At 46.1% G+C, this 13,857-nt stretch overlaps 1 protein-coding gene across 1 annotated transcript in view; it reads left to right on the top strand.

The window, feature by feature from the left end:
- LOC137562326 (dynein axonemal heavy chain 3-like) overlaps positions 1 to 13,857 on the top strand; it is a 1,996,682-nt gene that overhangs the window by 1,528,212 nt on the left and 454,613 nt on the right. Inside the window, exons 52-53 of the mRNA XM_068273663.1 lie at positions 1,810 to 1,998; positions 5,228 to 5,361. Coding sequence (XP_068129764.1) covers positions 1,810 to 1,998; positions 5,228 to 5,361 — 323 coding nt within the window. The remainder of the gene's footprint in view (positions 1 to 1,809; positions 1,999 to 5,227; positions 5,362 to 13,857) is intronic.

The following is a 13,857-nucleotide window of genomic DNA, read 5'->3' as shown; positions in this document are numbered from 1 at the left end:
CTTTAATAGTTAGTCAACACAAATAATAAAAATGCCAAGATGCCTGCACATACCCATGTTTCAGTACAAAAAAAGCTTTCGGGCAAAGTATAGCCATGATTGTAGGGAGCCCAAAGCTGGTTAGGAGCTACATCGAGGTAACCAAGTTCATGGTTGTCTGACATCCTCTACCTTCCTCCTATCATCCCGCAATTCCTGGCAAGTGTTACTTGTGCATTCATGAAACATAAGTCTCAGTACTGTGGAGTGTGCACTTTCAGCAAAAAGTTAATGATAACATTCATAGCTTTGGTTGTGTAGCTTGTAAACGGACATGTGTACAATGACATGGCAGATAAAATTGCAGCAAATTACATAAAATATGAATTATGTTTATTAACTATCAAAAGTTAGTCCTTTAAAAAAATCATGAGGAAGTATAAGTCTTAATGATGTTGCATTATTTATAAATCTGTGATCACAAATAGGTTTAATTTGTTTATTTAAAAATAATATAGATTTGGTTTTAGCAGTCAGTTAGTGTTCACCAAACTAAAGGATACCACCAATGGAATATAATGTAGGAAGCATATTGCATTATCCAAACTATTTCTGAAAACATCCATTGCATTGGAATCTGCTTGCTGCAGTTTTACGTCAAGCGGTAAACACCAAATGAAATATGGGAAAATGTTTCTGTGGTTTTGTAAAGGTTCTAATGGACATCTAGCCAGTAGCGTAGCAATAGGGGATGCAGAGGTTGAGACCCCACCTAGGCCCTTGGACCGGAGGGGCCCAACTAGGGGCCCCTCCTTCATCAATCTTATTAGCTTTTATGTGTATTATGCTAATAATGAATACCTCTTTATGTGTGTTGAATAGTGGTAATCCTTAACCACTTGAGAGCCACAGCGCTAAACCCACCTAAAGACCAGGCCGTTTTTTACTAAAATGGTCTCTGCAGCTTTAAGGCCAAGCTGCAGGGCTGCACAACTCAGCACACAAGTGATCCCCCACCAACAGAACTTTCTGTTGGTGGGGTCTGATTGCCCCCCAGATGTTTTTTTTTTTTTAATAAATATTTATTTTTGTAACATTTTTAACATTTTTTTTTCTATATTTTCTATTTCCCCCTCCCCCAGTCAGCCAATCATAGCGATCGGCTGTGATAGGCTTCAGCCTATCACTGCCGATCGCTCCTGTGTGTCACAGGGGGACAGCCATGTCACACGGCTGTCCCCAGTACAGCGCTGCTGCAGATCGCAGCGCTGTACTATGTAAATAGATGGCGGTTATGCCGTCTAACAGTCTCCTGAGCTGAGATCGCCACTAGAAGACTGAAGGTGGGGCGGAGCTCCACCCCCCAAGCAGGAGATGCGCGCGTAGCCTGCGCGCAATCTCCTGCAGTAGCCGGCCTTAGGACTTGATGCCAATTGGAGTTAGGCGGTCCTGGGGCTGCCGCCGCAGTCACGCTCATTGGCGTAGCGTGGTCGTTAGGAAGTTAAGAAGCTATTTTCTTACTGATTACACCTCTCTGACACTGCAGCTATCTTTTGTATGTTTTGGGGCTCTATATCAATAGAGTTGTTGGAGCCCCATGTAAATCTCGCACCAGGGCCCCAAGCTCCTTCGTTACGCCACTGCATCTACCAAAAGATAATACTTTAACTTGTTGTTGGCAGTGTAGATCAGTGGCACATTTCACCATTACTAATTGTCTTGGTGGTACTTGGAGCCTTTAGAATTTGTGGTGGTGAAAACTACTCAATAACATTTGATCTCATTGAAAAACAATGATATAGCGCTTAAAATCTGCTTCTCTTTAAACAGATGCTTCAGGGTTTGCCAGCTAATGAAGCTCATGGAAATACCCCAGCTGACTTGTACAGAGTATTCAAGGATCGCATCAGGAGAAATTTACATATTGTACTGGCATTTAGTCCTACAGGAAAAGCTTTCCGTGAACACCTCCGTCACTACACAGCTTTAGTGAACTGTTGTACAGTCGACTGGTTTCAGGTGACGCATGGCTTTTCTGCTTGCTTTTAAAATGGCATTATTTTGTTGAAAATGATATAAGTGCAAAGTATTGTTATTTAATGATCAGTGCATAATTGGGTTTGACTAGCTAAAGGAGCAATGCTGTGAAGAGCAATACAGTTTCACATTAATTTCAAATATCCAGTTATAGACAAAGATGTTTCTAATTATATAACTTGAGTGTTAATTGATGATCAAAGTGAATGCAAGGGTTTCCACTGCTCCTTATTGTATGCTTTCTTCAGCAAATCAATCCCATTAAGCACTTGTGTTTGGAAACCTAATGCTGGGAATACACGGTTCGTTTTTGCCTTCGTTTAAACCTTCGTTTCGATTGTACCTTTTGTCCTTTTCGATCCCGAAATAATCGGTCATACGGTTAATATCACCACCCACGGTTTCGTTTTTTTTTTCGATTCTGATGGTTTCGTTTTTCCAATGATCGAAGGCTGCAAAGAAACGAAACGAAAATCCCTTTTTACAGGGACGGACTAGCATAAACGAATATATAATCGATCTGAACAGCCATCAAGCCTACCAATGGCTCGATTAGATGGATAAAGAGAGATAATATCAAACATGTTCGATCACTAGTCGTTCGTTTTTGGGGTCTATTAATCGAAACTATAATGAGATTATGACTATTTTCACATACGTTTTCAACACTCGATTCGTTTACCGAACGAATCGAAGGTTTAAACGAAGGCAAAAACGAACCGTGTATTCCCAGCATAAGTCATCCCTCCAAGCTGTTTCTGAATACAGAAAAACAGAAGCAAAGATGACTGTGCACTAGCATAAATATCCTACAGAAACAGCCAGAAATCCTCTGACTACAAACTGTCTGGGCAACATGCTGCTGAACTACATGTTTGATTTTACTACATTGTATGGATTTGTGTATCGCTTCCACCATCAGCAAAAATGTATTTTGAGACTTGATTCATGACATCATTACAGAATATTTTCATCAACCACAGTGCAAATTTTTTTCAACGCTGTCACCTTTTTCAAAGTTATTTTAGAAGTGTTTTATTTTGGTAACTTTGAGGGAGGGGGTAGAAGGTAGAATTACTTTAGGAAAATAATTTTTTGTGTGTTTTTTTAATTTTATTTTTTAGCCACTAGATGGCGCTACACACTTTCCTCTATTATCATGTGTTTGATCACTTTCCTTACATCTTTTTACTATCATTTTAATTCATGAACGTGACTTCTGATTGAAGTCATGTTTGTTCATACACACAGGCACTTTGATCAGGCTCAGAGAACACATGTTCCCATTCATGTCCTTTTTGAGCAAGTGAGACAAAATCTGGACGTGTATATACATCCACGTTGTGTTAAGTAATTAATATGTTATCCTTTCCATGCTATATGGCCCCTATTCAATTCACTCTTTGCTTAAAGAACTTACGAGGCCAACATCGTTAAAAAAGTCAAGTACCTGGAAGATGTTTAAGTGCACGGAGGATGCCGTCTGCGCCCTCCGTGCAGTTCCACCGGGTCCCCTTCCTGAAAGCGTCCCCGTGCCGATTGTAGCGTGGATCGGAGGGGTTGGCCCTAGAGCTGCGCAGCTGCACTCGGGGCAATGCGGACTGCGCAGCCGCGGCCACCTCCGGCGGCCATGTTAGGAGCTGCATGAGAGCCCGAACCGGCCTGTGGGGTCGCGATCGGCACGGGGGGGCGCTTTCAAGGGGACCCGGCGGAACTGCACGGAGGGCGCGGACGGCGTCCTCCATGCATTTAAACATCTTCCACGTACTTGACTTTTATAACGATTTTGGCCTCTTAAGTCCTTTAAGTTTTCTCTTAGGAAATAATTTTTCATCTTTTGTTTAGCTTCTGTAAAAAAATTTCCAGCACTGTGTAATTGAAAAAGTAGGGAAAAAAAGCACTATCAAAAATATTCTTTTTTCTTGCTTGCTGGTAGATTAAAATGGGGAAATAGCACCTAGGAGAAAAGGTGAATTTAGGGGCCAATGGCCCATGTGAAATTCTCTTTCCCTGAGTTTTCTCCTAGGTGATATTTTCACCTTTACTTTTTGGTACTTTTTCACTTACAAAGTACTGAAAAGTTATTTTAAATATGGGATGAACAATTGTCTCCTAGGAGAAAAAGGTAATTGCATACGGCCCTATTTCTCTTTTTTATGGTTGATGCAGCTTACTGCAAAAGGGATAAACTGCAATTTCTTACCATTTTTAGTTGTACACAGTCATAGGCATGACAGTGATTGCAAAAAGTAAGCATATCCATTTCCATGTAATGTAATATGGGTGCTTAGAGGCATGCTTTAACCTTTTGTAGCAGACACAGGTCCTCTGGGGGTCATACAGACCCACACCAGGATTGTGGTAGTGGTCCAAAATTAACATAAATGCCCCCTCACTGCAAATGCTTAAACCATTGTTATATAAAGAGCATTGCATTATTAAAAGAGAAAGTATTTATATGTTACTATTTCCAGAACAAATCCAATTAAATATATGGTGAGGAGAACCATGAAAAGTATTGCTTTATACCCCAGTTAGCTGACTGTGTATTCAGAACCTTTGGTTTATAATACAAACATAGTTTCAAATTTACTAAGCTATTATCCATCCTCTCTACTGCTGTTTCTGGTTATTTAGCTGTAAACCATCCTGTGCCCGCGCCGGTAGTCCCCCACCACGGCAAGTCGATGGCCACTGTGCCTGCATGGTGCTGGTAGTGCATGTCCTCATTCAGACTCCCATCTCCAGGAGCGTCCTGCGCGGGCACAGTATGGGAAAATCTCTACTGCACCTGCACAGGACTCTCCCAGTGATGGAAGCGTGAATGAAGATATGCACGGCCAGAACCATGCAAGCGCAGTGGCCATTGACTGGCTTAGTCAGGGGAAAAGCAAACTGATCAGAGGATCATTGAGTACCGAAACGGCCACAGGACGGCTGCAGTGGGTTGGTGGTAGAAGCCCCAGGTAGGTGAAACTCTTTTTTTAAAGTCAGTTTAGGTTCCCTTTAAATTCACTGTGATATTGTATAGATGCAACATGGAAAAATGTTGTCTCTGTCCAAATATGTATGGACCTGCTGACTATATATATATATATATATATATATATATATATATATATATATATATATATATATATATATATAACAATTATTATTATTACTGGCATATAATATAGCTTAGGGCTTATCTCATTGTACCCTCTACTAGGCCTGGCCTGAAGATGCTCTTGAGAAGGTGGCGAACCATTTTCTAGACGATGTGGAAATGTCACAGGAAATCAGAAATGAAGCTGTGTTCATCTGTCAGCACTTCCATCAAAGTGTTGTAGCGCTCTCTGAAAGGTATTTAATTAAAACCACAGCATTAGTGTTTATTTGGACATATTAACCTAATGATTTTTGTCTGGCACAGATGCTCTAAAGAATAAGGTAAACTTCTTTTGTTTCCAGTGAGAATATTCTCTGTCATGAAATGGAAGTTTAAGGATGATGTTGGTATAATTGCTTGGTTGCAGAGTGATAACTTCTATCCTATGAGCCATCAGTGGAAGCAAGACGCAATCTTGAGATAGTTATACTTTTTATTGTAGATCTGTGCAGATTAAAAATGAAAGCTTTCTAGTCATCTTCGACACACCAACGTTTTAAAATCATGCACAATTAAAGAATAACTAAAGTCAGTGGCGTACCTAGGGTATTTGGCACCCGGTGCTCATTATCCACAGACACCCCCCCCCCCCCCAATCAGGAAGACAACGTGCGGCGCGCTTAACCGAAAAATGGGGCTACATTGTGCGGCTGCGCTGAAAAATGGGTGTGGTCATGGACCAAAATGTGGGTGTGGTCACAGGTGGAGACAAATTTACATGAACTTAGCAATGGTGGGACATTAGATTAGGACAGTGGTGGCGAACCTTTTGGAGGCTGAGTGCACAAACTGCAACCCAAAAGTCACTTATCTATCGCAAAGCGCCAACAGCAATTTAAACTAAATACAAACATTTTAACTCATACGTGAACATTATGGAAAATCCAAGTTGAAAATAAACTGTGAAGATAAACAATTTCATCCATCCTATTCCTGAAAAATGTATTGTTTTAGAAACCCCCTCCCCCCCCAGTTTTAATTTTCTGTTTTAAAAAGATAAAAAAGTAGGTTTAAGGCTATTGTCTCATATGATTATGATTCAGCTTTTCCCATAGTCTCACAGTTAGCAATCATGAGGCCCCCAACAAGACAAATCCAGCAATCATGAGGCCCCCAACAAGTCAAATTCAGAAATCTTGAGGCACCCAACAAATCATGAGGCCACCAACAAGACAAATTCAGAAATCATGAGGCCACTAACAAGACAAATTCAGCAGTCATAAGGCACATAAATAGACAGCATTTCACATAAATGGGCAGAATGCCCCCTTAATATGGTAGACACCTCTCACCTGGCTTCTGAATTCTCCTCTACTGGCTGCTGTGCCTGGCTGGCAATACTGTTTTTGGCTGGATTGGGGATGATGTGTGGACTGAAAGGCCTGGCAGTGATGCTGTGGCCTCGCTGGCGGTGATGCTGTGACCTGACTGGCGGTGATGCTGTGGCTGGGCTGGGCTGGCTGTGATGCTGTGGCTGGGCTGGCTGTGATGCTGTGGCTGGGCTGGCTGGCGGTGATGCTGTGGCTGGGATGGCTGGCGGTGATGCTGTGGCTGGGATGGCTGGCGGTGATGCTGTGGCTGTGCCTGGCTGGCGGTGATGCTGTGGCTGTGCCTGGCTGGCGGTGATGCTGTGGCTGTGCCTGGCTGGTTGAAGTAAATGCTGGCCTGACTGAGGGTGATGCTGTGGCCTTTTTGCTAGTGATTCTGGGCTGGTTGGCTGGTGGTGATGTTGGGCTGGCTGGCCTAGATAGTTTAGGTAGTGAGAGGTGCCCCCTAGTTTAGGTAGTGCCAGGAGCCAGTGTAGGTAGTATAGTAGTCCCCAGTACAGCTAGTATAGTGGCCCCCAGTATAGGTAGTATAGTGGTCCCCAGTATAGCTAGTATAGTGGCCCCCAGTATAGGTAGTATAGTGGTCCCCAGTATAGCTAGCATAGTGGCCCCCAGTATAGCTAGTATAGTTTCCCCCAGCCAGTATAGCTAGTATAGTTTACCCCAGCCAGTATAGCTAGTATAGTTGCCCCAAGCCAGTATAGCTAGTATAGTTGCCCCCAGCCAGTATAGCTAGTATAGTTGCCCCCAGCCAGTATAGCTAGTATAGTTGCCCCCAGCCAGTACAGTTGCCCCCAGTAAGTATAGTTGCCCCCAGCCAGTATAGCTAGTAGTTGCCCCCAGCCAGTATAGTTGCCCCCAGCCAGTATAGCTAGTATAGTTGCCCCCAGTAAGTATAGCTAGTATAGTTGCCCCCAGCCAGTATAGCTAGTATAGTTGCCCCCAGCCAGTATAGCTAGTATAGTTGCCCCCAGCCAGTATAGTTGCCCCCAGTAAGTATAGTTTCCCCCAGCCAGTATAGCTAGTAGTTGCCCCCAGCCAGTATAGTTGCCCCCAGCCAGTATAGCTAGTATAGTTGCCCCCAGTAAGTATAGCTAGTATAGTTGCCCCCCCCATAAGTATAGCTAGTATAGTTGCCCCCCGCCAGTATAGCTAGTATAGTTGCCCCCCCGCCAGTATAGCTAGTATAGTTGCCCCCAGTATAGCTAGTATAGTTGCCCCCAGGAGGGTGAAAGCAGCGCTAGAAGGAGGGGCTGTGGAGGCAGCGGTGGGGAGGGGGGAAATATTTCCCCCCCCCTCCCTCCCTCACCTGGGACCCCTCCTTCTGCCTCTCTCCCCCTCCATAGCTTACTGTCGGGCAGTGCAGGGGCGGCCGGAGGCGTGCTAAGAGTTACTCACCTCATTTCCGCGTTCCAAGCGTGGAGCCGGAGCGCAGCATCATGTCGTCACAGGTCTGTCTTCAACGCCGCCCACTGTGCTTCCTAATAAGCGGAAGCACAGTGGGCGGCGTTGAAGACAGACCTGTGACGACATTACGCTGCTCTCCGGCTCCACGCTTGGAACGCGGAAATGAGGTGAGTAACTCTTAGCACGCCTCCGGCCGCCCCTGCACTGCCCGACAGTTAGCTATGGAGAGGGAGACAGGCAAAAGGAGGGGTCCCAGGTGAGGGAGGGGGGGGATATTTCCCCCCTCCTCACCGCTGCCTCCACAGCCCCTCCTTCTAGCGCTGCTTTCACCCTCCTGCTGTGCTGCTATGGGGGGTCATGGTGACACCCCCCTGGGTGTCTGTCACCCGGTGCGCCACGCCCCCCTGCGCACTATGGTAGGGACGCCACTGACTAAAGTATAATGAAATAAGTAGCCCAGTTTACAGCAGATGGCAAGGAAATGAACAGCGCTACTTAAAAACAACTTATTTAGAATTTAGTTAGTGTCAGGTCCCCTCCCATGGAGGATTGACTTCTTCGCAGTGGGAGGGACTAGTACTTAATAGGTTGCATGCAAGCTGTTACGGAAACCAACATCCTCCAGTGGTAGACAGGTCATGTGTATGCTAGGTGTGTATTTTATCCCACAAGTGGGGCTTGCACTCTTTTGCTGGTAGGCACTTGTCTGTTTTTAAGTAGCGCTGTTCATTTCCTTGCCATGTACTAATTTAATTCATTTTGGTCAGCTGCTCCCACTTAACAGCTTTGCTTTTGGTGTATATGCAGAGTTTCCGTTTGGGTTCAAGGTGCGTTTGCAGTTTCTGGGGGGGCTCAGCGCACCTCTGATTGGAGGCCATTTGGAGGCGGCCTGGTGATGCGCTGATCCACCTTTGGCGCAATTTTCAGTTTACAGCAGGGCCTATGTAATTTATATTTTGTAAGTTGTATTTATTGACATGACTTTATTTAAGTCAGTAGAAGCGATGTGAAATTTGAGATGAATAGTCACTCTTCTGAAGCACATTCTGCAATGAACATGAGTAAACACAGGTGCACAGGAAGTAAATAGAGAAAAGGGAAAATAATAACCATCCATCAGAAAGCAGCTATTTCTCCAGACTTCAATTAGATGCCATTCTACTTCTGGATGTTACAGAAATACACTTGACACACTTGCCTGCCCACTCTCAATAACCCTGAAGATGGCAGGATAGAGGCTGAAACCAGTAGAGGTGCATTTTAACAGCAGGGTCCTAATTTTATATCCACTTTTATGGTCATTTTTCTGGTTTCAGCGTCAGAAACACTTCCTACTTCCTACATCAACAAATTACTGTATATTGCATGTAGCCCCGCCCTCCCAGTGATGTTCAGCCTAGACTGGTTAGCACGAGCATAACAATTACCCCTTCAAGGGATGCAGCTGTGGGGGGGGGGGGGGCAGTCCAGGGCCATTTTTGGAGGCAGTAGGGGGCGCAGCACATAAGTGGGGGAGCAATGGGGTCCACTCCCCCCCCCACCTTCAGTGCTCTCCCCTTCAGCATTAATCTGCAGCAGCAAGCGGGAAGGGAACACGGAACGCAGACACACTTCCACGTTCCACGTGACAGAGGTTCTTCTCTGTAAGTGCCTGACGCTATTTCCTGTTTATCAGGAAGCGTTGTTAGACCGGACCTTCATTGCATGGAACATGGAAGATGTATGTCTGCATTCACCGTTACCTGCCTGCTTGCTGCTGTCGGTTGATGCTGGAGGGGAGAGCGCTGAAGGGAGAGCCCGAGGTGATGGAGGGAGGGGGGGAGTGCCCCCCTTTCCCACCACTCTATGTGGCCTACCTCATGCGCTGCTGCGACCCTGTGCTTGGGGCACCTAAATGGCTACCTATACCTGGCTATACTAGTGGCACCCATGCCTGGCTATACTGTGGGAATTTGTACCTGGCTATACTGTGGGCACCTATACCTAGCTATACTGAGGGCGCCTATACCTGGTTATACTGAGGGCACATATATCTGGCTATACTGGGGGCACCTATACCTGGAGTGGGGGGTGGGAGGGTGGACCATCCAAATGTTTGCAGGGGTTCCCAGTCATTTCTAGTTATGCCCCTGCTGAGTAGGGAGGCTGGCTGACATCTTTGTATAGATCCTTTGCAAGGAATGTTTTTGTACAATATAAAGGAAATACTGAGAATCCCCGTGAGAAGATGGATTAGTCCAAATCCAGTGATATATTTTAGATTAGTATTACATACTGTAAGTGACAGCAATTTATAAAAAGTAATTCATAGTGCATTTTACTCTGGGAAAAGTGTATGTCTTGAATGTATGGGTTTGCATGTATTTTACATTTTTTTTTTCGCAATTGTGGTTCTTTAACACCGTTAAAAATTGAGAAAAAGCAAAGAGTGATAAATGGTGCTTTGTTGTAATGATGTTCAATTTTGTATTTCCCTTATTCTGTAAAAGGGTTAAACTGACCAATAATAGCAGTTCTGAACACATGCCTTTTGTCAGTATGAATTTCAGATATCAGACTGTAAAAACAAACAAAAGGTGTTCACACACACATATAGATGGGCACCTGATCTGGTAAAAAGATAGATCCTTCTCAGATCGTACTAAACAGGACAGGCGAGTGGTGAGTGGGCTTTGCTGCTGCGAGTACTCGAGTACTCTTCAGGGTCCCTGGTGGTCCACTATTAGCTAGAGGGATACCTGGTGGCAATCACTCAGGGACTTTTTTAGGCATTTCAGGCCACTGCCTGGAGTGCCATTTGTCCTGGGGGGAGCCATGCCCCTGATTAAGCCCCACCCCCTGAATGTTGCCCAGCCCCTCAGATGAAGCACACCCCCTACAGTTTATACCTTCTTCTGTCGCCTTGTGTCACCTTCAGTCCTCCTGTGCCCCCTCTGCCCCCATATGTCCCTCGGTGTTCCCTTCTGTCTTCTTCTGTGCCTCCTGTCTGCCTTTGTGCCTCCTTCAATCCTCCTGTGCCACCCTGTGCATTCAGAGGTGGATTAAAGTAAAATGGTCTCCTAGGCAAGCAACAACTTTGGGCCCACACTTGATGGCCACATAGCTTTTTTGACAAGATTTGTTGGGGGTTTGTATAAACTGGGCCCCTAGACTTTCTCCATGCTCTAGGCACCTACTTAAGTTGCATTGTGGATGATCCGGCTCTGTGTGCACCCCTCTGTGCCTCCCTATGTCCCACTGTGCCTCCTTCTGCCCCCTTTTGTGCTTCCCTCTGTCCGCTTGTCCCCCATCTTTCCCTTCCTGCTCTCCCCCAGTCCAGTGTATAAAGGCAGAATATAGCGCAGCAGAACCTGTGCTCTAACCTCCCATCTGGAGTTCAGTGCTTGTGTGACCAGCCTTTCTGTTTTCTGCTCCCTCTAGTGCTGGCTCTCCTCATGTAGCATATAATCACATTACATGTGGTAGGAGATTCTGGGCACTAGGGCGAGTGATGAGCTGACAGGCAGAAGCACAGCACTAGACTCCAGTGGAGAGGTAAGAGCACAGCTTCTGCTGCGCTATACTATGCATTTACACACTAAGCTGGAGTAGTGCAGGAAGGGGATGTGCGACAGAATCTGCAGGTTGTTTGTATCACAGGGATTTCCTATATTATGCATCCACCCAATACGGCACATGGTTTATATTCTCTAGTGTGTGGTGTTTTTGGTTGGGGGGCACAGGGCTTCTTGCCTGGAGTGACAAAAAGGCTAGAAATGCCCCTGTAATCACTGGCTATGAGGCCCTAGGGAATAACCTAGCCCCCTTTTTAGCTTACTCTTCTAAATGGGCCGATTGATGGTTTAGAATGATTTTGACCAGAATTCAATTGAAATTAGGATAGCATGTTTGGACATTAGGAAAACCATGTCCTTCCTGCTCTGATGTTTTTCCAAGAAAACCATAAAAGTTTTTTAGACTTTATAGTCTACAGATAGGGCAAAATTGGAATGAGAGTTAGGGTCCTTTCACACTGAATATGTTGTTTCTGTTACCCATATTGTACTATCCAGAATAGCTGCTAGTACAATATTGTTGATATTACCACTATACTACCATTGGCAATACACATTTCCTTACAATTTTATTGCAACATCAGGGATCTACTGTGCTGTGGCTTCTGGGTGATTCAAGTTTCAGTCATTTCTAGATCATATATATATATATATATATATATATATATATATATATACCGTATTTCGCGCCGTATAAGACGCTCCGGAATATAAGACGCACCTAGGTTTAGAGGGCAAAAACCAGGGAAAAAAAAAATACTAAACCTGGTGCGTCCGTATTCCAGGAGCGTCTTGTACATAACCTTGTGTGTCCTCATGTGTCCTCCTGTGCCCCCCACATCCTCATGTGTCCTTCTGTGTGTCCTCCTGTGCCCCCCATGTGTCCTCCTGTGCCCCCCATGTGTCCTTCTGTACCTCCCATGTGTCCTCCTGTGTGTCCTAATGTGCCCCCATGTGTCCTTCTGTGCCCCCCATGTGTCCTGTGTCCTCATGTGTCCTCCCACGTGTCCTTCTGTGCCCCTCCTGTGTGTCCTCATGTGTGCTCCTGTGCCCCCATATGTCCTCCAGTGCCCCCCATATGTCCTCCAGTGCCCCCCCCATATGTCCTCCAGTGCCCCCCATATGTCCTCCAGTGCCCCCCATATGTCCTCCAGTGCCCCCCATATGTCCTCCAGTGCCCCCCATATGTCCTCCAGTGCCCCCCCATATGTCCTCCAGTGCCCCCATATGTCCTCCAGTGCCCCCATATGTCCTCCAGTGCCCCCATATGTCCTCCAGTGCCCCCCCATATGTCCTCCAGTGCCCCCCATATGTCCTCCAGTGCCCCCCCATATGTCCTCCAGTGCCCCCCCATATGTCATCCAGTGCCCCCCAGCCTTCCTCCCTCCCACCTGTGTCTCCTGGCCCCCCGGATGGAGTGTTACTAGCAGCGGCAACTTACCTTTGGCAGGCTCCCGCGCTGATCCTATAGCATCGCGCTGCCCCCCGCTAGCCTCCTCTGCCTCCCCCCTCTGTATCTGGCCCCCCCGGGTGAAGGAATAAGTATCGGCAGCTTACCTCCGCAGGGCGCCCGCGATGACTGCAGACGTCCGTCTTCAGGGCACTTCTCGCTCTAGTGGCCGGCTTGAACTGATGACGCGCAGTTCAAAGCCGGCCACTAGAGCGAGAAGTGCCCTGAAGACGGACGTCTGCAGTCATCGCGGGCGCCCTGCGGAGGTAAGCTGCCGATACTTATTCCTTCACCCGGGGGGGCCAGATACAGAGGGGGGAGGCAGAGGATGCTAGCGGGGGGCAGCGCGATGCTATAGGATCAGCGCGGGAGCCTGCCAAAGGTAAGTTGCCGCTGCTATTAACACTCCATCCGGGGGGCCAGGAGACTCGGGCAGGCATGGGGAAAGCAGGCAGGGAATCCCCAACATGGCGGCGGGTCGGCGGTTCGGAACGGCGGGCGTTATTAAGTTGGGGATTCCCTGCCTTTGCCGTATAAGACGCAGGGACTTTTTCTCCCCATTTTTGGGGGAGAAAAAGTGCGTCTTATACAGCGAAAAATACAGTATATATATATATATATATATATATATATATATCCATTAATTGTAAGAGATTAGGGGCTTGATTCCCAAAGCCGTGCAAACAGTTAGCACGTGAAGTGCCATTCCCGGACTTTTGCGTGCGCAAAGTGCCACCAATTGCGTGCGCAAAAGTCCGCGAACGGAACTTCACGTGCTAACTGTTTAGCACACCCGTGCTAAACAGTTTGCACGGCTTTGTGAATCAAGCCCTAGATGTTTACATTTGCTAGTGATCACGTGATACTTTAAGAATTACGTTATTATTTTTACTTTATTTACATTTTTGTATTACTTTGAATCAAACTATCAACATTTTTAATCTCCCTTTG

This window comes from Hyperolius riggenbachi, chromosome 3 (assembly GCF_040937935.1).
Source record: "Hyperolius riggenbachi isolate aHypRig1 chromosome 3, aHypRig1.pri, whole genome shotgun sequence".
NCBI classification, from domain to species: Eukaryota; Metazoa; Chordata; class Amphibia; order Anura; family Hyperoliidae; genus Hyperolius; species Hyperolius riggenbachi.
Note: the sequence above shows the minus strand (reverse complement) of the source record. Positions and strands in the feature narration are given on the sequence as shown.